At 51.9% G+C, this 25,522-nt stretch overlaps 1 protein-coding gene and 1 non-coding gene across 3 annotated transcripts in view; one reads left to right on the forward strand and one right to left on the reverse strand.

The window, feature by feature from the left end:
• The window catches only part of Acsf3 (acyl-CoA synthetase family member 3), a 39,430-nt gene extending 14,395 nt beyond the window's left edge, over positions 1 to 25,035 (forward strand). For both annotated transcript variants that reach the window (XM_032887792.1, XM_032887791.1), the window contains 5 exons: positions 191 to 300; positions 11,337 to 11,463; positions 19,944 to 20,078; positions 20,505 to 20,616; positions 24,501 to 25,035. In XM_032887792.1, the coding sequence (XP_032743683.1) occupies positions 191 to 300; positions 11,337 to 11,463; positions 19,944 to 20,078; positions 20,505 to 20,616; positions 24,501 to 24,645 (629 nt within the window). In that variant the 3' untranslated portion in view covers positions 24,646 to 25,035. The remainder of the gene's footprint in view (positions 1 to 190; positions 301 to 11,336; positions 11,464 to 19,943; positions 20,079 to 20,504; positions 20,617 to 24,500) is intronic.
• Positions 9,048 to 9,176, reverse strand: LOC116886800. Its single transcript, XR_004386187.1, has one exon. It is a non-coding gene; the product is annotated as a small nucleolar RNA SNORA72 (small nucleolar RNA).
• Positions 25,036 to 25,522: the final 487 nt, after the last annotated feature.

Below are 25,522 nucleotides of genomic sequence, written 5' to 3' on the forward strand. Positions count from 1 at the left end.
GTTGTGCACCAGCAGCTACTACCATAGCCTCAGGGAGGCGTGGGCTCGCTGACTGGCTGCTCACACACAGTTTGCCGCTGTACCCACATTGATTACCCAGTAATCCCCATGTCTCACATACAGGAGGAAATGTAGCTCAAACCCAAGCCTGCAGCCTTCCAATTCCCACCTTTCCCCCATTTTTCTACAGGTTCTGTGGGGACCCCATTGCCAGGAGTTGAAGTACGCATCGTCTCAGAAAACCCACAGAAGGGCTCCCCTTACATCATCCATGCCGAGGGAAACATGAGGGGGACAAAGGTGAGGTCATCTTTTGGAGATTTCTTCCTCACCATGCAGGGATGGGGCAGCCTTGGACTGAGAGGCTGTGTGTGAGTGTGTCTGAGCCTTACCCAAGAGGGTCTTCTATTCCCTCCCAGAACAGCGTGAGGGAGCTCAACCTGGTGTGCCTTGCTCCTCCCCGTAGCTCTGTCCCTGGGGACATTTGGAGGAGCGTGGGGCAGCACCGCAGCAATCCTCACAGACCGGGCCTGTGGGAGCGTTGAGCTGTCAGGTACCGGTGCCATCTGGATTCCCGTGTGTTCAGCCCCTTCATCTGCAGGAAAGTAGTTCTCAACTTCATACATGACTTTTAACTTGGCAGGTGTAGACAAGCGGGAAATGATGTCTTTGATTGAGGGTTATACGGCCTAAGAACTGGAGGGCTGGAGAGACAGCTCAAGGTGTAAGAGCACTGGCTACTCTTTGAGAGGACCCAGGTTCAAATCCCAGCATTTACATGGCAACTCCAGTTCCAGGAAGTTCAACACCCTCACGTGTACATACATGCTGGCAAGCCACCAATGCACATAAAATAAAAACAAATAAGTCATTTAAAACAAGAGCTAAGAACTTCTGAGCATAAGGACCTCGGCCTTAGACACAGTTAGGATTCATGGGAGATGGAGTTTGACCTGAGAGGAAATGATTATCCAGAGACTGACAGGGTGTTGTGTGCCTCTGACACTGTGACCCTGGAAGGTAGTGAGCAGGGGGTCTTGTGTCCTCCCTGAGTCAGTTTCTTTTCCACAATGTTAAAGTGCCAGCAGGCCTTCAGCGCTCCCTGGAGTCCTCCCCTACAGGGGTAGCTGTTGAAGTCTTTGTGGTCCTGTCCTTCCTGACCTTAGTCTTCACCATGGAGAAAATGGTTGTTGCTGCTCAAGCAGGTGGGACCTGGTGGCTTTGAGCTTAAGGCTATGAAAACAGTGTTTGGTCATGAAGTAAATGTTCTATTGTCCCAGGAACACTTCCCACCCCTTCCCCTGTGGGTGGGGTCAGCAGTGTCTCCTGCCTGCCCTGGAGCCACCTTGGTTCTCTGGACTCTTCTTTCTGGGCCTTCTCTGAAGACTACTGACCTGACTGGACATCTCTTGTCTCCCCTACCCACAAGCCTCCTCGAGTTGGCCCAGCAGCCCTGCCTCTGCCTCCCTACATGCTGAGGTGTCTGCAATCACCTATCCTTTCCTGGCTCTTGGGTCTGTGCCCTCCCCACCCCACCTTCAGCTCCGATAACAGTGCGCACTCGGGCCACCTGCCTCCCCCAGGCTTAACCAGTCCCCAGCCTCTGCGCCTTGGTGGATTCTTTTCAGGGAGGGTCATGGAGGGCTGAAGTTGCACCACGGTGGGTTTCCCCACTCAGGTGTCTTCAATACTAGACCCCGGGAATACCTGTTCTTCAAAAAATGGCAGAACTGTAGAACTGTGGCCTAGGTCAGGGTGGAGGGGACAGGACACTGTCTGAGGTGCATGTCTCTTTCTGTGTGTGTGTGTGTGTGTGTGTGTGTGTGTGTGTGTGTGTTTGTAGTGGAGAGTTCACAGACTCAGCATTTTGAGCTGAGTTCATAGACACTTTGTTTTCTCATAATTTAAATCCTACGTTTATCTGTGAGGCTTCCAGAACATGACATTAAATGTTGGGGTTTTCTCCTCCTAATAAAAGCCCCATTGGCAGTGATGGGTAGTGCCCACTGTCCATCTCTGGTGTAGAGGACATGCCTGGGGCTGTTGCTGGTAGCCTGAGAATGCCAGTTTTGTAAGCGGAACTTCCTGTGGGCAGTGCCCACTGCCTTCTAGAAGGTGCTTTGTGCTTTGTACACAGGCTGCAGCAGGCATCTGTGCACACGGCCCTCTGTGTGGTCCCAACCAGATGCTGCCTCCCAAGACGCTGAGGCCCCGGCCCCTCTGACCCGACCCCGCATTCCTTCGCATTGAGCCAGTTGTGGCTGCCATGATGGCACACGAGCGCCGGTTAGCACGAACCCTCGTGAGCATCCTGGTCCTCGCTGGACCCTCAGCACTGTCTAAAGTTGGGGTGCTCTTCCTGTGCATTCCACCTTGGACTCGGGGAGCTCAGTGCTTGCCCTCAGTCCCATGCCTAAGCACACAGACAGCTGAAGCCTAGAACTTACCATGCGATGGATCACCCTAAATCTCTCTCCATACTCCTGCCTGGGCTAGGAAAGGTGATCTGATCAGAACACAGAGGGAGGATAAAACAAAAGCCCTTGTCTTGACTCTCTTGTGTTTTCTGTGGTCAGCGACGCCCTGTTGTTGCTTTGAAGAGACTCCCTGTCAGCCTCTGAGAGCTACATCTTGTTCTCCATCTATGACTGACAGGGTGGTCGCCCATAACTCCTTGCTGTAGATTTCCTGGACTTTCTAAATCCAAAGATTGTTGGGAAGATGGGTCCCTAAAACAGCAGCTGACTTAGGCTCTCTGATTCTCAAGAGCCTGATGACTTTTATAGTCAGGAGGACTCTGGGAGGAGGTGAGGGAGGGGGTGAGTCTGTCCCTGGATCAAGAAGGGGGTATCAAAGCAGAGCCCTCTGCTCTAGGTAGTGGCCATGTGCAGTGAGGGGAATGGTCCTTTGGGTCCTTCAGAAGGTCGCACTGTGAGAGCTGAGTAGAAACACCCCCTGCGTGCAGGGATTGCCAAGCCTGGTCCTTGTGTGTGAGACCCTCTCTCTCCTCACCTACTTAGCCCAGAGCCTTTGGTGACATGCTCCTCAGCCAGTGCCCCACTAGCTGCCTCCCTGTCCCCAGCTTCCTGAGTCTTGGAGCTTGGGCAGGCAGTGCGGCTCTGCACAAGCTGCACCTGCCCCTTCCTGCCTGTGGACAGGGCTCCTTCTAAAGTCATTCACAGGCCAGTCAGGACACGGCTGCTCACAGGTGAGGGACCTTCAAACCTAAAGGCAGATTGTTTGCGACCAGCCCGGCTCGCAGAGAGCCTAGCTTTACAGTGCCCACCCCCTTGTTTATGAGTGTTTTGCCTGCACGTGTGTCTGCACCAAGTGCATGCCAGTACTGTGCAGGCCAGAAGAGGATGTTGGATCCCTGGAGCAGGAGTTACAGACAGCTGTAAGCCAATATGTGGTTGCTAAAATTCCCACCCAGGTCCTCTGGAAGAGCAGCCAGTGAGTGTTCGTAGCTGTTAAGCCGTCTCTTCAGCCCCACTCAGTACCTTCTCCCTGGGTCTGAGGCCTGCTTACCCACATGCCCTTTGAAGTGATGCTTGGAGATGTGGGGCACTCAGGGAGTACTGCACCCCAGCTTTTCTCCTGCTTTCTTGGCCTTTCTCCACTGGCACAGTCCTGAGTAACCTCTCGTCTGCTCATTCTCTGGGAACCTCGTTCCCTCCCCTCCCAGGAACTCAGGTCTCCCTGTCACTGCCCCCAGGAAAACAAATTATGTGGTTTATTACTACCTGGGCCTTGGTTTAAAGTCCTTTGTTGAGATGCGAGTCATGCATAGTTCACCCTGTGAAGGTCCTGCCAAGTGGTTCTTGGTGTTTTCACAGACCTGTGATCGCTGTGTACTAGTCCCTGCCATCAGCTTTAGAGCTCTTATCATTCTAGAAACCATACCTGCCAGTAGCCACTGTCATTCCTGCCCCCCAGTCTCTCACCCTGGGCCCCAGGCGCCATTTATCTATGTGTCTGTATATTCCCTGTGTTTAAGTTGTCTCAGTAAATACAGAAAAACATCTGATGACATCCAGCAACCTTCGATGACCAATTCTGAGCAAATTAGACAGAAAAACAACATACCTCAACATAAAGGGCAGATATGACAAACTCCAGGTAGCATTGTCCTGAATGAGCAGTTTTCCTTCACTGTCTAAACAAGGCAAGGATAACCTTTTGTTGTTGTTGATTAACTGTCTGACATGACACTAGAAGATTGGCTCGAGCATCACACCTGGGAAGGGGGAAATAAAATTACCATTTAGAAATGACATGAAATTATATAGACACAAATCCAAAACACTATCAGATTTAAACAAGGAAAAGTTGCAGGACACACAAACAGCATCTCCATATTCTAACAGTGAGTTATCTAGAAAAATCAACAGTCAATAGTGAGTTATCTAGAAAAATCAACAATCAATAGTGAGTTATCTAGAAAAATCAACAATCAATAGTGAGTTATCTAGAATCAACAATCAATAGTGAGTTATCTAGAAAAATCAATAATCAATAGTGAGTCATTTAGAAAAAGAATCAGTAGTCAATAGTGAGTTATCTAGAAAAATCGACAATCCAAATCCATCATCATTTTAAAAAGTATAAACTGGCATAAGAGAGATGACTCAGCAGATAGAGAGGCTTGCTGCCAAGCCTGATGGCCTGAGTTCAATCCCCAAGAATGGAGGAAGGAAAGAACTGACCCTTGCAAGGAGTGCTTTCACTTGCCCATATATTCCCACTCACTCAACAAAGTAAACCACTTAGGAGCAAACTTAACGAGGGAGAAAAGGCTTTCTATAGCAGAAACCATAAGACATTGGTAAGAACTGAAAAGAGCAAGACTGGAGAGATTGCTTGACTCCTAAGAACGTTTGCTGCTCTTGCAGAGGACCTGGGCTGGGTTCCCAGCACCTGAGTGGCAGCTCACAAACATAGGTAACTCCAGTTCCAGGGGATCCAGTGCCCTCTTTTGGCCCTGAGGATACTCCAAACATGGGGTGCACATACATGCATGTAGACAAACTGTTATACACACACATATAGTAGAAAAACACATAAAAATAGGGGCTGGAGAGATGGCTCAGCAGTTAAGAGCACTGACTACTCTTCCTGAGGTCCTGAGTTCAATTCCCAGCAACCACATGGTGGCTCACAACCATCTGTAATGAGGTCTGACGCCCTCTTGTGGTGTGTGAAGACAGCTACAGTGCACTCACTTATATAAAATAAATAAAAATAAATCTTTAAGGCCATACTTAAATGGATACTGAAAATGTTTTGCATAGTTAGTGTGGCCCTTATGAAACAGCAAGGACACCATCACAGAACCAGAAGTTACTCTAACGTCTGTGTAGGACGACAAATGGCCCCAGTAACCCACGCACCTTTAGCAAACCGAACAAAGCTATGGGACTTGAACTGCCTGCCCTTAAAATCTGCAAAAGGCCACTGTGGCCACAGGGAGACAGCACTGCCACAGAGAAGAGTCTGATGTGTGGCCCAGCACAACGGCGAAGTCAGTTTGTAGTGGGTGTTTCAAATTTTTAAAAGTCCAAGAAGACATTTAAGGAAGAAGGCTGTCTCATCAATGAATGTTGAGAAAACCAGATGCCCAGATACAGAAAGACAAGACCAGAAGCAGGGGTGCTGTCCATGGTCATCACAGCACTTCCGAGGGGTTGGCAGGAGGCATGTGTGTTTGAGGCCAGCCTGAGCAAGTGCAGTGAGTTCAAGGCAAGTCTGGGACACTCACTGAGTTACTGACTCAAAAACAAACCTCCAACAAAGCCTGACTGGATAAAAGAACCAGGTCCAAGTCACAGATGCTTCAGTGTAGCACCAGCAACCTTGACTACAAGAAGGCAGAAGGATCGGTGACAGTGTTTTAGGCAAAGGTGTTTGGATAAAACTTCAGAAACAGCAGACAAAAGCAAAAATCAATTTCTGGGATCAGGTTAATTTAGAAAGCTGACCATTAAAAACCTCTCGTAAACCACGCATCTGATAAGAACTAGCATCTGAAACCTAGAAGGAACTCTGCGGACTGACAAGGAAATAAGCAACCCATTGAGAAGGGCAGGAGGCCTAGACACCTCTCCCAGAACGGCAAACACTGGTCAAGTGTATAGAAAATACTAATATCACCAGTTGTCAAGGAAACCCAAGCAAAGACCAAAATAAATGTGACTAATCTCTGTTAGACTGGCAGCCATCAAAAGCATAATGGTGAGGATGAAGAAAGGGGACCTGAGCTCACCGTGGGGACGTAAGTCAGTAATATAGTCATCATGGAAGGTAGTGTGGAGGGTTATCAGAAAGGGACAAAAGAAAGGACAAGTTCCAACCACCTCTGTGTAGATACAGGGGAGGTTGGAATGTGACAGACCATGCCGTGTTTGCTGCAACACTTCCAACAGCCAGTGAATAGCATCAGCTCGCGTAGAGCTCAATAAAGAGACCGCACAGATCCACCCAGTGTGCACAGTAGAAGGCGAGGACCGTTCAGCCTTTTAAAGGGGACATGCTGGGCATGTCAGTGCGTGCCTATAAGCCCAGCACTCAGGAGTCTGGGGCAGTAGCATTATGAATTCCAAGTCAGGGCTATATGATGAGACCTGATCCCAAAAAGGGAGATGTGCTGTCATTTGGGGAAACATGGGAAGTACTGGGGAGTGAGTGAGATGACCAGGCACTTGAAGGCTCATGCCGTGACTTCACACGTGGAATCACAAAAGCAGATCTAGGTGGGGAGAAGACCGTGTAACTAAAGGCTGGGCTGGGAGACTTGAGGGAACCCAGCTCTTTTCCCTGGAGTAGAGTGTTTGTTTCTCGTGACTGCTAAGCGTGCTCCCACTGTGATGCCACAGCTGGGCTGTGCACTGAGTCCAGTCAGGATTGGTAGGCCTCTGTCTCCATAACCTCGGACATGGTGAACCTGCTTGAGGAACCTGAGGAGAGGTTTGCCTGGGTTTACAGCAGGATTGAACTGAGAGTCTTGGGGAGCCAGTGTCCTGAGGACCCTGACTGCTCTGTCTGTGGGTGCTGATGCTGTGATAGCTGCTGGTTTCAGGAAAGCTGGTGGCACCAGTGGGATGATACTGTGCATCCTCAGGAGCCCACGGTTTCTATATTTCAGAACCACAGCCACATTTCAGAAATGCATCCTGCTGCGGCTGGGGGAGGGGCAGACATGCATCTCGGGGTTAATAAGCGGGTGAGCCTCTAGTTCATGCCGCTTGCCTGGGAATATACATGTTTCTTTTTTTTTTTTTTTTTGTTCTTTTTTTGAGCTGAGGACCCAACCTAGGGCCTTGTGCTTGCTGGGCAAGCGCCTACCACTGAGCTAAATCCCCAACCCGAATACATGTTTCTTATTGTGTGGTGCTGAAATTAAGATTCACGGTGATGCCCTGGCTAAAGATCCCATCCCTGCTGCCTGCCTGCTGCATGTGCCGGGCGCTGATTTGCTGTGTGGGGCGCGGGGTGGAGGGGGTGTCTTCAGGTGTCGTTGTATAGCTGGCTGTGGACGCAGCATGACTTCACCATGTTTGAGTTCTCACGGGATCCTAAAGTCGCACATGGTAGGGTTACACGGACGGGCCTTCTAGCCACGGGAGGACAGTGCTGCTGTGTAGAGCCGAGCCTTCTGTTACTGAGTTAGCCTGTGTGCTATTCCACGCCAGTCGAACAGAGCTCGTGCAGTGGCTTTCACACAGGTGATGCTTACCAGCAAGATTGACTAAACCACGTGACTGGGAAAGCTGCTGTGAGATCTTCGAACTCAGCGGGGCCCCTAGGGGGATCTGAGAGGGAAGTGGGTTTACCGTAAGGTAGCTGTGCACGGAGAGATGTCAGGGATGGCCCTGGTGCCACAACACAGCTGGTGACGAGTCAGATGGCATTATTGGGACGTGTGGATCTGAAGACAGTGAGGACACCTGGGAGGACAAGAGGCCTGAAATGAGCATGCTGTGGGCTTACCTCGTCTGTAGAGTACATTGGCAGCGCTCAGAGCCTCTGCCATGGTGAGAGGTCCTTCCAGCACCCACCCCTGGTCTCCATTCAAGCCTGCTTCCTCCCAGACATCAATCATGAGGTCAATCCCCGGGGAGTCACATTGGAAGCAAAGCCTTAACACGTCCAGGTGTGATGTGTGTGGTTTTGGTTTTTTTTTTTTTTTTTTTTTTGGCTACAAAGCGATGTCCGTGTGGTGGGCATTCACTAACTGCTGTTTATGAGACATTTGTTTGTGTGGTGATTTGAGTCTGGGGTGTCTCCAGAAGGATCTGTTGGGGGTTTGGATGACAGCTAGTGGGCTTTAGAAGGTTGGTGGACCCCAAGGCCTCTGATCAAATCAATAGATTCAGCCCCTGATGGAATCATGGCACAGTGACATTGTTGGGAGATAGAGTCGGCTTGGGGGAAATGAGTCACTAAGGGCCAGCTGTCCCAGCCCCTCCCTCTCTGCTTCCTGGTCACTGTCAGGTGGACAGCCCTGCCCCACTCAGCTTCCACTGGGACAACTCACCACGGGTCCAGAATTGAGGAGCAAGGTTATCCTGGATCAGGAAGCCTGGAAACCGCAAGGGAGGCAGCATAATTCCTTTGTCCCCTATTCCCTTAGAAACTTGTCACAGCAGCCAAAAAGCTGACCAACACGAGTTGTTTCCAGACTTTGGTCTTGATGAGTTAGTTGTGATAAACGTTAATTTCGAGGTTTTCTTGTGTAGCTAAGATCTCTGTCTCTGAGGTCAGTGCCTGCCTGGGAGGGGCCTGCTCTTGTATGATGTGACACAGTTTATTTGAGAGCTGCGCAAAAGGTTCCTGGAGGGGGCGGGGCTGCTTCCCACCAATAGGTTCTGTCTCCTCCATTGTTTGCAATCTGCTCCTGACCATCAGCCTGGATGCTGTCAGCACCCAGCACTTACAGTCCTAGCACATGTCTAACTCCAGTGGCTCTCCACCACAGAGTCAGCCCTGGGCTTCAGACCGTTTTATGTTTTCTGAATGTTAGGGGTGTTTCTGTTGTTTCCTTTTACCTGGTTTGTCACCAGCATTTGAGAACCAGACCTAGGGAAAGAACTCGGTTGGGGCACATGTGTGGTTTGCTCTAGGTGATGTTTAGCCCGTCCCGATCACTGCAGACTCAGAGCAGGGCACAAGAGGACTATTTGAAGAGTTCTGTCTGGACGCACGGTTTGCCAATTCTCCGTCTGTGGTTTGTCTTTTAAGTCTCCTGTGTCTTACAGATTGTAATTTGGTCAAGACTGCTTTGGGTTTGTTTTTGTTTTTTCTATTTATTTTATTTGGGGTTAAGCCTGTGGTTGTGTCTGAGGTGTACTTTGCCTAGTATGTGAAGAGGTCACTATTATTTTTGTATATGGCTATCAGGCTGGAACTCTGTCTAATGGAAAAAAAAAAAAAAGACTTCCCTCATTAACTTACTTCGAAACCCTGGTGAACGTAAGCTACACTTGAGTGGATTGGGCACTGCCGGCCGGCAGCGTGCTACCTTCATGCCTGTGGTGTTACACTGTCTAAGAGTGTGGTGTGGCTCCAGAGCTCAAGCCCTTGCTTTCGGTTACTTTAACTACAAATGTTAATTTTGGGGCTTAGATTTTGCAGTGCTGGGGGTCACATCCAGGACCTGTACCTACTCAGCAAGTGGCCCGTATACTCGCACGTACCGGTTTGTTATGCTTGCATGTGGAGACCTGAGGAGCACCTCAGGGGTTGGTTCTTGTCTCCATCTTGCAGGACTTCTCGTTCTCTACCATTTATAGCAAGATAGCTGGCCCTGGAGCCTGCAAGAATCCTCCTGTCTCCGACTCCCATCTTACTGGGTGCTTGCATTAGATACACATGATCACATGCTTGCATTAGATACATATGATCACATGCTTGCATTAGATACACATGATCACATGCTTGCAGTACAGATACACATAACCACACTTGGCATTTGCACAGCAAGGGCTTATCCACTGAGCCATCTTCCCAGCCCCTCAGTCCAAAACCCAGCTTATGTATATCTACAACAAGTCATCTGGGGTTCATAATTGGAACTATATCACACCTGTCCATCACTGGGGGAGACTTACTAATCACTAAGCCCCAATCCATGGACAGGTGAGCTTTTCACTTCGGTCTGACCACCTTCTGTGTGCACCGTCCTCAGCAAGCAGGTGTTGTCATGGTCGTTAGACATACTTGAATGTTTCTTATTTTTCCTCTTTTCCTTTTCTTTATCTTCCCTCTCAAATAACCCTGTGGGTGCAAGTGCTGGTTCTAGTTGTTCCTGGATAATCTGTAGCAGAGCAGCTAGCTCTGGGCAGCCGTCCTGGCATCCTCCAGTAACTTGGCTAAGTTCGCCCATAGTTCACGGACATTGTTTGACTTGAGTTTGTAATAAACACATTGGGAATTTTCACATATGCATCACATCCTTTGCAAATAGCAGCCCTTTTATTTTCAATTTCTTATTCATTTCTTTTTCTTGCACTGTTTCTTCAGTTAGGATTTGCATCATTGTGCCTCATAGTGGCAGGAAAACGGCCCTACTTGTGTGTGTGCATATGTGTGCGTGTGTACACACTGGTTCATGTGCCCATGTGTGACACAACGTACAGGTGGAGTCAGAGGACAACTTGTGGGAGTGGATGTCTCCTGCAAAATGGGACTCAGGGTTGAAACTTAGGTCGTCAGGTTTGTCAGCAGGCTCCTTCCCCCACCAGTGTCGCATGCGGGCACATCATGAGTTCTAGGTGAGTCTGTCCTACAGAGCAAGGTCCTGCCTCAAGAAAAGAAGTGGAAGGCTCATACTTTAATAACAATGAGAAGTGTAAATTAGCGGACATGCTGGGCAGCAACCCCATCATTCACCACTGGCCTCAAGCATTACGTCCAAGGCACAAGTGTGATCTTCCATAGCCAAGTTATCCAGCATGACCACAAACGGAAGCCCTCCGGTAAAGACACACAGAGGCCATGGCGATGCCAGAGGCCAGGGTGCTGCCAGCCACCAGCTGCTTGGGTAGTGCTGGTAAATGTTTCACAGCTTCTGAGAAGTGTGCGGAAATGGATTCAGGAACAGTTTTTAAGAGTGGGCAGACTCTGGCCTCAGCTTCAGGGCAAGGCTTGTGCATGACTGAGGTCTGCCCATTGAAGGTCATAATTTTCAAAGATTTCCAACTACCTGGTTTCAAAAATAATAATAATTGGTCTGTGGTAGAATTGGAAGCCACCTGCCTGGGTCAACAGTCGGGGTAGAGGAGCAGTGGAGACCCCAGTGCTGCCCTGCTCTGACCGCATGTTTCTCCTCCCTTCTTCAGGTGACCCCAGGGTTCGAGGAAAAGGAAGGGGAGCTGCTAGTTAGGGGACCGTCTGTGTTTCAAGAATACTGGGATAAGCCAGAAGAAACGAAAAGTGCTTTCACTCCAGATGGCTGGTTCAGAACAGGTAGGACAAAGCTGTGAAGTGTCAGAGGGGATTGTGGTGTCGAAGGGGACTGTGGTGTTTGGAGGGGACCATGGTGTCTGAGGGAATTGGGTGTCGGAGGTCTGGTCTGTGTTGCTGCCTCTCAGCCTGTGCGTTCCAGAACCTCCCACTGAAGGCCAAGGTCATTGGAGGCTCTTTGACACCCTTTTGAGTGCCTCAGCCTTGTACCAGCTACGGAAGAGGGTCTGAGACAACTACCCTGCAAGGAGCCTAGAGCCCTGTCCTCAAGACATAGATAGCTTCTACACTGGCCCTCCCTCTGCCCGCTGGCCACATTGCTGAAGCCTTGTTGATAACAGATGGTTGTGGTCCTACTGCCTGAGGTCAAGGTCTCCTGTTCCTCTTGGGCACCTCACTGCTCCTGTCCACACAGCCATCCTCTTGCTCTGTAAATCCCCCTCCCCACCGTGGGGTCAGAAGCAGTTTCATTTACCATGGTTTGGTTTGGTTTAGGCATTGATTTGCATATTCCAATTTGGTGTCGTCTGTGTGGCCTGCGGGGCTCGTGGGTGAGGGCAGTAGGCTCATGATGGCTGGGAGACACACGACAGGTACTGTAACTTCACCTGAGGTCAGTCCTGAGACCCCTCCTTATCCTGTGGGAATCGCATGTCCTGAGGACAATGTGGCTGTGCTGGAGTTGCTGGCCGTACAGCTATGTCAGTCTGCTGGCGTGTTTCCACCTGAAGTTCATCACCATCACGTGAGGTACTGACCTCAGGAGGTCAGCATCTGGTCGTTTTTTCTTTTTGCCCTTCTGTATTTTAACATTTTGTTTATATGCTTTCTTTTCTAGTTCCTTTTTTTTTTAAAGATTTATTCATTTATTATATATAAGTACACTGTAGCTGTCTTCAGATAGACCAGAAGAGAACATCAGATCTCATTACAGATGGTTGTGAGCCACCATGTGGTTGCTGGGATTTGAACTCAGGACCTCTGGAAGAGCAGTCAGTGCTCTTAACGTCTGAGCCATCTCTCCAGCCCCTCTTTTCTAGTTCTTAAGGTAATACTTTTCAAAAAGAAAGGCCTGTTTCTCATGTGGCATCCTGACCCGTGTAACAGAGGCAGTTTCAACCATGTTCTTTTGGGGAGCAAAGGCTTGTGGGGGCCATGTACTCTGGGTGGGTACTGTGCTCATCTGAAAGAAGAGGGGTCTGTAGCTAAGGAGGAGGAATCTATAAGTTTGCCACATGGGACCCTCAGTCTGGTGGCCCTGGAAGCATATATTGTCCTGGCTACCTTGGGCCAGTATACGCTCACTCGGTGGGGGCATCAAAGCAACAGCTCCAGGGAGTGCCCAGAGTCCACAGTGGAGACCTGGGCATGCCCTGCGGGCTCCGCAGACACCACTGTTGCAGGATGTCACCAGCTCGGTATTGGAGAACCTGGTGTGATTATATCGTGGTTATATCAGTAGACCGGGATGGAGAGTGGTAAGCATATAACACACGGCACCCCAGTGCTCCTCTGTAAACAGCCTGGTTAGTGGCAGCCAGCTATCCAGAGGAAACAAACCTCCCGCTATTGTCCCTCCAATGCAGTGCTTAGGAAACCCTGCTTTTGAGTGGATCCTGTGTTTAGCAGCCCCTCCAGCAGCCTTCTGCACAGTCCCTGCAGGGTCCCAACTTGCTTTGTGGTCACCTTCTTTTATGTTTAGGTCTGGATAAAAGGCTGTGTTCTTCTCTTTAAAAACACAGGGAGCAAGCCCTATAGGTTTTACTGGTGTTGGGACTCATGGAGCCCTGGGGTGCAGCAGGAGCCACGTGGGCAGTGAGCGCTCCGGGTGGGCCTTTCTGCTGAAAAGGAATAGCATGCATTAATTATTGTAAAGAGATGTCTTCAGGAGAAAACGATTTTGAAATTCAGTTTAATTTCATTGTAACGTGCTGCAAACAGGAAGGGAGTGTGTGTGTTTAATTGGCTCTCGGGGGTAAGGCCGGGAGCTGGCAAGGCTTTGTCACAGGCCATTAGCGATCCGGGCTGCATAATGAGAGCACGCAATCAGCTCACAGCTGCCGCTCCTACGGGGAGAGCATGATATTAAGTAGAAATCAGGATAAATTAAACTTAACCCTTTCCCTAGCTGTCCCTCCTGCCACTCAGATTGTGGCATAAACTGGAGAAAGGCTGCCCCAGGCTCCTGGGAAGAGCTTCACAGCCTTTCCCAGGTCATCCTCTGGGTCAGGATGAGAGGAGGGTAGCCCCTCTGACCCCACTTCTCCACAGACTCCACCTTACTTTCTGCGATTATTCTTTTCCCAGTGAGTATGCAGAGGAGCTCACATGGTTGGTAGCAACTCAGAAAGGAGCCAAGGCCTCCCTTGCTGCCAAAATTAGCCCTCCTAGCTCTGTGACTTCCAACAAAACTGTTTAGAACACATGGGCGAGCCTGGTGCCTGGAGTTAGGCTGTCCTCCATGGGTAAGAGGAGGAAACGAACTCTTCTGGGGCCACCTGAGGACCACCAAGGCTAAAGAGCCAGTCACCCAGATCCCTGCATCCACCCAAGTAGATGGAATCTAGGCACCATGAGTCCATTTCACTAATATGCACAGGAACCAGGTATAGTTACTAAGAAACCTGCAAGGGGACAGGCACACCAGCTGGGGAGCTCCTAGAGAACAGAACCCTGATCTGAGGAAAGTCACCAGCAACTTCTAAGCCACAGGGGAAGGAGTGATAAATACCTTTGCTCTTCTAGAGCAAGCCTACCATGCCCCCCTGTCCCACGTTCAGATCTGTGCCCTGCTTCATGTGTGTCCATCTGCTGGGACTCTGTTGTGGTGGCTGTGTGTGGCTGACTTCGGGGACCTTGCCCTTCCCTGTTGATCTACACCAGGCCATCGTGTGCCTTTGGAGGGCCCAGGCTGCAAAGTGTCTTAAACATGACTGTAAATGGTTTTCAGATGTAGCCTGTTGACCTTTACCCGTACCCCCTGTAGGAGTGGTAGTGCATGAGTCAGGACCAAGGCTGCTTGTCTGCCTCCAGGACTGGAATCAGCCACGGTCTGGGCTGGGAGCCAACCTTGCCTTCATGCACCACAGTAATTACCTATGGTGGGCAGTTTGTGCTGTGCTGTGCTATGGAGAGAGCAGGGTGCCAGCAGGGAGGGCAGGAGTTAACAAGACCCCAAAGGTACTGGGTGTGGGGGGGGGTATTGGAATCCTCCAGACAGGCTGTGCTGCCCCAAGCTTGGGTTTCCATGGGGACGCAAGACACAGAAGCCAAAGCTTAGCCTAGGAGAGACCACCCACTGATAAAGACCTGTGTTGGCCAGGATAGGCAGGCAGGGGTGGGAATATCCCTACTTGCACTGCCATTTGGGTAGAAGCCTTCCCTTTCCCCTCTGCTCTTGAGCGTGCCAAGTTCTCCATTGAGGTTCTGTACGTGTTTGCTTAGAGTTGGTACCAAGTGCTGCTGGGAGTCTCCTTAGCTCTGCTGAGAGGCTTCTCCAGTGCAACCTCTCAAGGGTATCATTAGTTCTAATCAATTGTTGATTGACTAATAGTCTTCCCATAGACTGGTGAGCGCCATCCCAGCCAGTGAGGTGTATATGGGTCTGCATTTCTGATTGTGGAGCTTCCTGCTTTTGCCCTGCTGTGTGACTGTCCCCTGAGAGATTGGGGAAGCATCAGTACCTTCATGACTGGTGAATACAAGAAAAAGGAGGGCACCTGGCATCCTGTGTACTTTCTTCCCAATGCCAAGTCCCTGGCCTCAGGTGCTATGTGTGGGCGAAACAGGCCAGGTCCGCGGGACGGTGGCCTCATGCACCCGGCGCTAGAATGCCATGAGTGCTGACAGTGTGTGTCCCTGGTTTGTTCCTGCACAGTGAGCTGTGAACTCCAGGCAGGAGTTGGCAAGCTTTTTACAAGTTTTGTGTCTGTCCATAGCTTAGACTTCACAGCCCAGCCAGCCCCGCCATAACCCAGAAAACCCAAGACTCGGAGGACTGTAGTGGAGACAAGAACCACACCCCTTCCCATCATGCCCCAAGTCCTGCTGGTGGGTTCAGGGATGCTGACCCCAATTCACAGAGGATGACCTGTTATTGCTACGTGGTTACTCACACCCTGCCATCCTCTGGTGAGCCCAGCTCCCAGCCTGTTCAGTCCACATGCAGCATTGCTGTGGTCAGCTCGGGCTGGCGAGGCCTCAGGTGCCTGTCGTACCCTTTTCAGAGCATCTAGAGCCCAAGGCCTATATAATGTACACGTGGGCATTCTTTCTTTGCCACATGGAGTACCTGCCAAGCTCTACAGTTCTCGACTACCTGCCTGTCTGCTTCCTGGCATCCGACTTCCAAAACATAACCTCTCCTGCTGCCCCCTCTTTAAGATTGATGCTGCCCCCCTCTTTAAGATTGATGCTGCCCCCCTCTTTAAGATTGATGCTGCCCCCCTCTTTAAGATTGATGCCTTTAAAACCGAATTTGTCTTTGAGCTTCCTAGCTGTGCCTGGTCTGCCACTGTCCCAGCAGGTTTTGGTGAGGTTTAGGACCCTGGGAAGTTACCATGTCTGTTTGGCTTTTATTTCCTGCTCCTTCTAGTGCCTCTGTAGGTCCTGGCCCCCAGGCGTGGGTCTCAGAGGCTTTCTGCTTCGGTGCCAGTGACATCTGGCTCCCTTCTGCCACAGCCTCTGTTAGGGTCATGATGCCTCTTCCTCCCTACCTCAGCCACCTCCTCTGTCAGACGAGAGGCCCAGATGGAATTGAAGCTCTGGGAGACAGGGCTGTGGCAGCCGTGAAGAGGACAGGTAGTCCTGGGTCCCCAGAGCTTTGAGGAGCAGAGTCCCAAGTGTAGGATGTCAGCCTGCATTGCCTGGCATCGTGCCAGGCCAGCAGCCTGGAGTCCTCAGCAGAGAATGCTGTGCGATTGTTTGCAGGGTCCCTAGCCAGAGTGAAGTGACCACAGGAGGTGGTGTGCAGCTTCCCTGACAAGGCACTGCCCCTCTCCATTCTTGCATCCAGAAACCGGAATCTGAGTATCACAGATTTATTTTCAATTACAGTTTAAGGCAGAGACATGGACTAGCACTAGGTTTGAAAGCAGCGCATAAATCCATGTAATAAGATTTTATTGATTGCATGCTGTTTCTGTCGGAACAAAATCCCCTCGACACACACATCAGGTCAGACCAAGGAGGCTAAATCCAGATCAATGCCTTCTGACAAATATGTGGTTATAAAAAGTAAAAGTTACTTAACTTGTTTGATGTACATTTCAAAACGAAGACTCTGTCTTTAACTCCCGGTCCAGCAGCCTGGTGTCTCGGATGCTTGGAACCTCTTCTTTGCCTGTTTTCCCTGGTTTCCCTGTCTTTAATCCCTTTGGCCTTTGGTGATGGGGTTGTACTGAACAGGCCAGGATAAGCTAGAGGCCAAGATGGCCTCACACTAACAAGTCAAACGTCACAAATTAGGGGAATGTCTAAGGGATTGGCTCAGGACAGTAGAATGTCAGGAGGCTGCTGGAGACTGATGTCCAGGGTTTCCTATGAAGGTACAAGCCAGGGAGAGTGCAGGAGGGGAGGGACAGGAGGCAAAGGCACACTAATGCCAGAGGAAGGCATGTGAGCCACATGAGAATGACTGCTGGAGATGCCAGCTCCCAGGATCCTGCGGGGCCGCAGGACCCCGGGAGGTTCCTGGGCTTTCTTCTGAGACAACATGAAGCCTTCTCCCCAAGGCACAAACAGTGAGGTAGCTTGACCAGAGAGAGCCAGCCTCCTGGTACCACAGTGTAGGAACAGCTCAGCCATTGAGGTAGCTGCAGTCGTGGAAGATGGCCTTAGCCCCGTGCCAATCTACTTAGCCTCTTCTGCTAACTAAGTACAGCCTTCTTCTGGTGGTAACATCCTCCTCCTCCCTCCCAGAGACCTGGTGACCTGACGGGGATCTGGCCCCTGAACTCTGCCTTGTGGGTATTATGAGCAGAACAGCAGGCACTCTCTTTTACTCCCATCCATAAAAGGAAACCAAGTCTCGGGAGAGAGCCTAGGACCCAGCATAGTGAGACTGCAGGGCACATATAGGATAGTTCTTGTGTGGAGACACTGATGTTCTGCCATATATCATGTAAGGACCCAGCACAGTGCCCTAGAGCAAAACACTCAGCTGTGTGGCTGGCTGGCCATGAGAAAAACCAGATACTGCTTCTGTTGCCATTGGGGACACTAGCATCAGGGTCCCCTCCAATATAATCTCCTTCATGCAGTCTGAATGCCAAATCTTTGTTTTTATGAGGACGTGCACTACCCTGTGTCCCCTTGAGTCGCCTCTGGCTGGAAGTACGTGTGTAGCAGCATTACTGGGAGGAAGGAGTTAAGAATTGAGCCTCTGGTCATAAACTTATCTTCAAACCTCCTTGACCTGGTATCTTTTCTACACTTGTGATGCGTGATCTGCCTGCAGGAGCCACTCTGTGGACAAGTGTGGGGACCACAGAGACCACACCGTGGTTCTCCCCAACCTGATGCCAGGCTGCTTGCTTACAGCCCACAGCTCCCCACAGCTTGCCAGGCCTTGACATCAGCATCTGTGTTGGCCCTTCAAGCTTCTGAAGGGCCAGGGCGCCCAGTGGCTTGGAGGGAATAGTTTCCTCAAGACTCAGACAATGCCAAGAACAAAACATGGCAGGCGCCACAGAGCTGCCACTGTGCGCACCACACAGGAACGATGTGTGTGGGGAGGCCCTTCCGCAGGTCGCAGCTCCTGGCCCTGCATCACTGTGCTGTGAACATGACTGTTCAGCAGAACGGAATCCAGTCATCCAAGTAGGAATGGAGGCCAGGGCCACCAGTGCTTCCTCTGTCGACGTCTGAGTGGAGCACTGCCTGTGACCTGGGGACAGGCACCAGCTAGAGAGGTTTATAGAGCCTGTCTCCAAGGCTAGGACTGATGGAGGCTAAGCCACACCCCCAGTGGCTCAGACTCCACTGTCAGCACCGTCAGAGCCGAGCACATGGGATTGGTAGAGGGAAAACCTAGGTGTGGCTTCTGTCATTCTGTAGACAGACCGGGAGGTGGCACATCACGGGCTTAGAAAGGACGGCCTATCAAGGAGGTTTGAGGGTCAGTCATGACCAGGCGCTCAATCGTTAACTCCTTTCTCCCAGTACCGCTGATGCAAGTACCTTCCAGCCACAGAGGGGACACCAAGGCAGACAGACACTGGCACCCATGGGAAGGGATCATAGAGGGTCCCTTAGGACCCAGGACGAGTCACGTTTGCCCCATAACCTATGCTGGGTCCCTTCCCTTCCATCAGTACTGCCCAAGGCCTGTCCTGGTCTAGGCCGAGGCTGGCTGCCCACCCAACTCTTTTACCACCTGCCACACACAGAGCTGCCACATGAGAGAGACCCACCAGTCCTGCTTCAGGGGCCAGCCTCTTCTCTCTCCTCCATAAATAAGCTCCGAGCTGGTACAAGCCACCCATCCGTCTTGTTTAATAGACTGGAGTGTGCCCTGCACTGCAAGTCCCAGGGAGTAGTGAGGTGATGGATGGTGCCTTCCCGTGTCGGACCGCGTGATGTAGAATGAAATATTTATGATTTATTCCAGCTAATAACCCACAGGGAGTGCAGGGAGCGTGTGAACAGACAGTGAGGCCTCAGCACTGCTGTCAGGGCTGCTGCTGACATCTGCCTACACACAGCCGTAATCATGCAAATGTGTGTGCATGGACACGCACCGTACCAATGTGTGTGCATGGACACACACCGCACCGATGTGCAGATAAACACAGCCCTGTGCTCTGGCCCGGCCCCTGCTCCTGGCACTACCAATGTTCCTGTGGGGCATAACAACCTCTCTGAGCCCCACACTCCTGTGTGGAAGGAGCAAGTGGGCCAGTTATGTCACTTAGGGAAAAAGCACCGTGGATATCTGGGACCGGCGAGGATCAAGTGCAGAAGAGCAGGAAGACATTTACCATGGGGCATCCCTATGTTGGAGCTGAAAATGGCCGTCCTTTCACCCAAGGCCCTCCCATGGTGGGATGATGAGGCTTGTGGAGAGGAGGGGGATGGTGCGGGAGGGTGCGCAGCATGTGTCTGTGTGAAGCCGAGGTCAGGGTCAGAGGCTACAAACTGCTGCTCTTTGAAAACGGTGTGCCATTTGATTGCTCTGATAGGAACACAGCCCACAGTGGCTCAGTTAAGATATTCACTCAGACTCCAGTGTCCAGTAGGTTCCCAGCATGCCATGGATTCTGGTTCCAACCCCCACTGCTGACTGCAGGGCCAGGTGCCAGTGTCATAGGGATGGAGAGTGGGGAAGGACACTTTGCAGCCTCTACAGGAAGTGGGCCTGGACAGGGGGAATGGTGGGGCTCACATACGCCCGTGGTCCCCGAGGACCTTGAGGGTGATAGTCAGGAGCACTGAAGTCCCCTGAGACCAGATTGTCCAGAGCTATCACGGAAACCCTTTTCCAGGAGACACCGCCGTGTTCAAGGATGATAGGTACTGGATCCGAGGGCGTACGTCAGTGGACATCATCAAGACTGGAGGCTATAAAGTCAGCGCCCTGGAGATTGAGCGGCACCTGCTGGCCCACCCCAGCATCACAGGTGGGTGCATGGTGACCTCAGGCTTAGCAGAGCACTGGCCCCAAAACACAGTGCCTCCTCTTCTGCTCTATTAAGGTTTAGACTGTTACGGACCCTCGTCTACCTGCTAGTGGGAACCTGTGAAATGTGTCTGTGCTGCCTCTGTCCCTGCACTCACTCCATGATGGCAATCCCAAGCTGCTACCTGCTGCTCTAGAGTGGCCTGCAGGCCCGGCCAGAATGCACCACTGCTCTGCAGATCAAGCAAGAGCAGGCTGAACCCCTAGAGATGCTTCCCCCTCCCATGAGGGTCATTCCCACAGGTCTTGCTCCAAGGGCTTGGGCACGCAGCTAACTGCCGGCATTACCCCACATCCCTGAGTGCTGCTCCGCCCTGTGGTCATCAGGACCTTCCCAGGCATCCCCAACCTGTTCTGCTGTCTTCAGATGTCGCTGTAATTGGAGTTCCGGATATGACATGGGGCCAGCGGGTCACAGCTGTGGTAGCTCTTCAAGAAGGACACTCACTGTCCCACAGGGATCTCAAGGAGTGGGCCAGGTAGGGCTAAAGGGACTGTCTGGGGTTCTAGGGCATCTAAGGGAACCATCTTGGAACTGGGGACAGAAGGGCTGTCCTGGAGCGGGGAGGCTGGGTGGGCCATTCTGGATTCTGGAAGTTTGATAGACAAAGCTGGAAAGATGAGCAGTGTGGCCCGTAAGTAGTTTTCTCTCTTCCCTCATTAAATGCAGGCTCCGCAGAAGGAAGGGCCTCTACTGCAAACCAAGCTGGGAGGCGGTACTAGGCTGAGGCAGGGCTGTGTTCCTGGGAGGCGGTAACAGGCTGAGGGGGGGCTGTGTTCCTGAGACAGAAGCAGATATTTTGGTTTCAACTTTTAGGCCCAAAGCATTGTGAGGCTGAGGACCCCCAGAAATTGCCTGACAATCTAGTGCAGCGCTGAGTAACCCCTCCCTCTCCTGCCAAACTTGCACAGACTGCCACAGAATGGCCTGGACCCCGAAGCCCTGAGGGTGGCCCAGGTGCCTCACACTTTTCTGTGGGGCCTTCAAAGCCCGGGAGCCTGTGCCTGTGTCCTCAGCTCCCTCCTCCACCCAGGGACTTACTCTGCCTATAGACGCTTAGCTTGTTTGCTGGGTGTGGGAGGAAGACGAGACAGGATCTCTCTGTGTAACCATGGCTGTCCTGGAACATATTCTCTCTCTCTCTCTCTCTCTCTCTCTCTCTCTCTCTCTCTCTCTCTCTCTCTCTCTCTCTCTCTCTCTCGACCAGGCTGGCCTCTAACTCAGAGATCTGCCTGCCACTGCCTCCTGAGTGCACCATGACCACCATACTGGCCATTTTTGCCCCCTGTGTTTCTCTCATCTTAGCCCCTGGCAATTTCTGATATCCTCCCAGGACACAGAGGAGAGAAGGGGACTCACTGGGCATCTCACAGCTCCCACTGTGGCCTGTGAGGACACCTTCAGGTTCCCTCTTCAGATCTGAGTTCCCTCAGCTCTACTGTGTCTCCTCTTGCCCCCCACCACTCCCACCCCGACTTGCCTTCTCTCAGCGTAGGACTATTTTTGGCTCCGTCCGACAAGACTTCCCACCCAGCAGGAGTCCTTGTTTCATCAGGGCCACACAGCTGGGTAATTACCGATTCCCCTGGATTCGCAAAATCACAGTTGGAGCTCAGTAGCTTAGCTAAGGCAGCAGTCTGCTTGGCCCTTACTGCTTTGATTAAACAATGACTTTTTTGAGAAGAAAAACACCAGGCATCCGCTGCTGAGAGCTACAGTAGTTGTTAGATGGAGAGCCCACGTTGGCCTGAAAACCCAGGCTGTGGTCTGTGTCCATGGCTCAAGTTGGGGCTCCTGCACTCAGTTCTTCCCCTTAGGGCCTGTGTCTGCGCTGTGGGCTCCTTGCTTGGGCACTCAGGCTCATGGTGAGTATAAGACCTGAAAACCAGGGGTCAAGGTTTAGAGTTGTAGCTGCATAGAAGGGCTCAGTGCCAGGAAGATGACCAGACACTGCCAAGCTGTTCTAAGGGAACTGTAGCCCCTTGGATTTCGTCCCCACAGTAGGTAGCCTCCCCACCAGTTGTTTCTTGGAGTTGGGGAACCGAGGAAACCCCAGCCCTAACCAGTCCCCAGGGAGCAGTGTCTAAGCTCCCTGATGGTCCTCACCCTTAGGTGATGTCCACGTCCATGATTGGTGGCCCCCGCTTGCTGCTGGTGGCCCATACTTTCTCCCCCAGAGCCCTACTGGCCCTGTCTCAGCCCCCAGTGCTGTGCTGTCCAGCTACCATTAGAGAGGTGGTAGGAAGGAGAGAGATTAGAGCGTTCGTCCTGAGGTTACAGTTGGCTAATAGGTGTTCCAAAAGAAGACAGTGTCAGGGGAGGACACTAACAAGGAACAGATTTTCTCCATGGTGACTGAAAGGGAAGTGGCACAGTGGCACAGGCCTGGGGTTTATGTACTCAGTCTTGGCCACATAGCAAGTTCAAGAACAGCCTGGGCTAAGATGAGAAGGAGGAGGAGATTCAGGAAGGAGCAGAGAGAACCCAGGTGTCCCCGTGTCCACCTGTGTTGTCCACCTGTGTTGTCCACCTGTGTTATCCATCTACTGTGAGGTACAGCCTCACCTCATAGCAGCCCAGTGATTGTCAGGAGGTCCACACAGACCCAAGTGTGTCCTCCCTGTAGCGGGTAGTACTGGTGACGTGCCTAAATTACCAGAACTAACCCAAGAGCCAGGGCTAAAGAGCTCTGTGTCTGTGAAGCTGAATCCCAGCTAAAAACTCTCAAGGCAAATGCTAGGCCCAGAGCACCTAAGGGGACACTCTCCAAAGTGCATACAAATCCATTCCAGCGAGGAGGGACTCTCCCACCTACTTCACAGCACCCACGACCCTGCTACTGAAACCAGACAAGCAACCCAGACCAGTTTCCTGTCAGACAGACACAAACTGCTTAACCAAGTGCTGGAAATTAGGCCCTATTCACAGAAGAGCCAACGCATCGTGATCGCGTGGCACTTACACCAGAAACAGGAGGTTACACACTCAGAAATCCAGCCGCGTGGTGCCACGTGTCTACTGTCATCTCAGTCGACACGGAACGTGCATTTCTACACGCTGGTATCACTTGCAGAGTCTCCAGCAGTACCAGAGAAGGAACATTCCTAAGCCAAGGAGGGGCTCTGCGGACCCTGCAATTGAGACTGGACATTTCCTCTGTGTTCAGGGACAAGAACTCAGGACCACCTCTCTCCAGCCCCACCCAGACATATGGTTTGTGTGGAACTAATGAGTCTGTTACTTACGATGGGGCAGGAGGCCAGGCAGTGGTCATGCTGTGCCTCTATCTAGAGCTGGGTGCCCACTGGTCACTTCAGCCAATTGTAGTTTGTACCCGGTCCCCACACTACACTGCACTGGACTTCCCTATAAAAACCTGCCCGGTTTAGTTTCTGCACATAGAAATACACAGGCCAGGTAAACTTAACAGAACAGGAGGAGAAAGATGAGGGCACCAGGAAGAGCGGGGACCATAGGGGAGGGCTGTAATCCCTTGTGGGAGTCTCAGGAGGAGCCCTTGGGATAAAGTCACAGGGAGTGAGGCCAGTCCATCCAGACCCAAGGGACACAGCCCAGGGTGCTTGGAGAAGCAAGGCTCAAGTGCCATGGTGCCCCAGACACAGCTCTGCTGGGAGGTCTGAGCAGTCACTGCAGGTGACTTCAGAAAGCTGTCACCACACAAGAGTCACCAGCCTGAGCATGGAGAGCCAGGCTCAGGTAGGAACATAGGTGACAAAGGATGACATAGAAGGCCATGAGTTGTCAAGACTGGAAATTGTATCTCAACTTTAAATGCCTGTGAAATCCTGGAAGTGTCCCTTCGAACCCGGGTAAAGTCAAGACCAGTTTCTCTGTGGAACTTGTGGGCAGGCGGGGGTTCTGCCCCATGGTCTCTGGTTGGGTCGTCCGTGCAGCAGAGCAGGGAACATCTGCCGGGCTCACAGCCCTACCTCAGTGCCATCTGAGACTCAGACCAGGACCCGCAGCCTTTTCCTACCAAAAGGAATGCCTCCCTTTGACTAAATTCTGATGGTGGCCCAAAGCTACTTGTCTCAGGAGCCACACTGCTGTGCCAGAGTCACCTGTGGAGAGAATGGCAGTGGGCAAGCCTATGGTCAGTTACACTCGGGGCAGTTACACCAGGCTGCAGGAGCAGAGCAAAGGGCTGGCTTTCTCGCCCTGTCCCGTGTTCCCTCCTCTCATTGTGTCCTCAGCCACGTCACTGCTGCCTCCAGCCTGACTTTGCAGGAAGCCAGAGGGTCCTGTTGCCGTCCATCACAGGATGTGAGCACAGTGGCTTCTGGGCATATCAGATGCCCACATTTCGGATGCTGTCCTCTCAGACTGTGCTTGTCTCTGCAGAGGGGTCCTGGCACCCTATGCTGTGCCCTCGGAGCTCCTGCTGGTGGAGGCCATCCCACGGAACCAGATGGGCAAGGTGAACAAGAAGCAATTGCTCCAGCAGTTCTACCCCTCGGAACAGAGGAGCCACCCAGGCCAAGGCTAGAGTAGCAAACAGCCCCTGGCAATCATGTGCTGTGGGCCTCGGAGCAGCTCCGGAGACCTCAGATGGAAGCCTCTCCCCTGCAATCAGGTTGACCAGAATCAAACCACTAGGATGAAGTTACCAAGTGAGTTTCCCCAGTCCCAGGCTGATTGTCTGAGCTCAGGTGACCCTGACTGCTGGCTGTGTCCTCAGTGTCCTCAGTGGTCCTTGAGGTCACTGGCGTGTGCCAGTCTGACAAGCGCACTAAGGACATGGCTGTGGCCAGTGTGTGGCTAGCTCTCCAGTGCCCAAGGCTCTGCCTCTCCTTAGGGCAGGCCCCAGAGAGTCAGAGGTGACAGTGAGAAGAGAGGTGAAATAAAGACACACAGTGAGTGTCCCTGCTTTCCTTTCTACTGACCCGAGTCGCCTGTCTGTGTGCACACATTTCTGCAGCCATCACAGCTCCCAGCCCATGTAGGACGCTGAGCAACAGTTCTAGGTGGAGCCTACAGCACCCCAGACGGGGTCCCTGCTGCCGGAACTGTCACCCTGGAACTGCTGTGTGTGGTAGAACACTTGAAGTCCTTGTCGCCACCCAGGGCCATCCCCAGATGACCCCGGAGCCTCTCTTCCCTGACCATGTCTCACCCCAGTTGGGGTCTTTCTGGTCCTCTGTGACTATCCCCATTGTTGCCTCCTTCTCACACCTCTTCCTGCTCTGCTTCTGAAAGCTGCCCTGGCTTCAGTCTTCCTGCCCAGACACCTTAGATGTCCTACCTGCTCAGAGCCGTGGTTATGTGCCCTCAGGCCACGTGGAGAAACAGTTCTCCGTCCGTCCGTCCATCCGTCCGTCTGTCTGCCTCTCCCTGCCCTCCCACCCAGGGCCACTGTGTTAATG

This window comes from Rattus rattus, chromosome 17, assembly GCF_011064425.1.
Source record: "Rattus rattus isolate New Zealand chromosome 17, Rrattus_CSIRO_v1, whole genome shotgun sequence".
Lineage (NCBI taxonomy): Eukaryota > Metazoa > Chordata > Mammalia > Rodentia > Muridae > Rattus > Rattus rattus.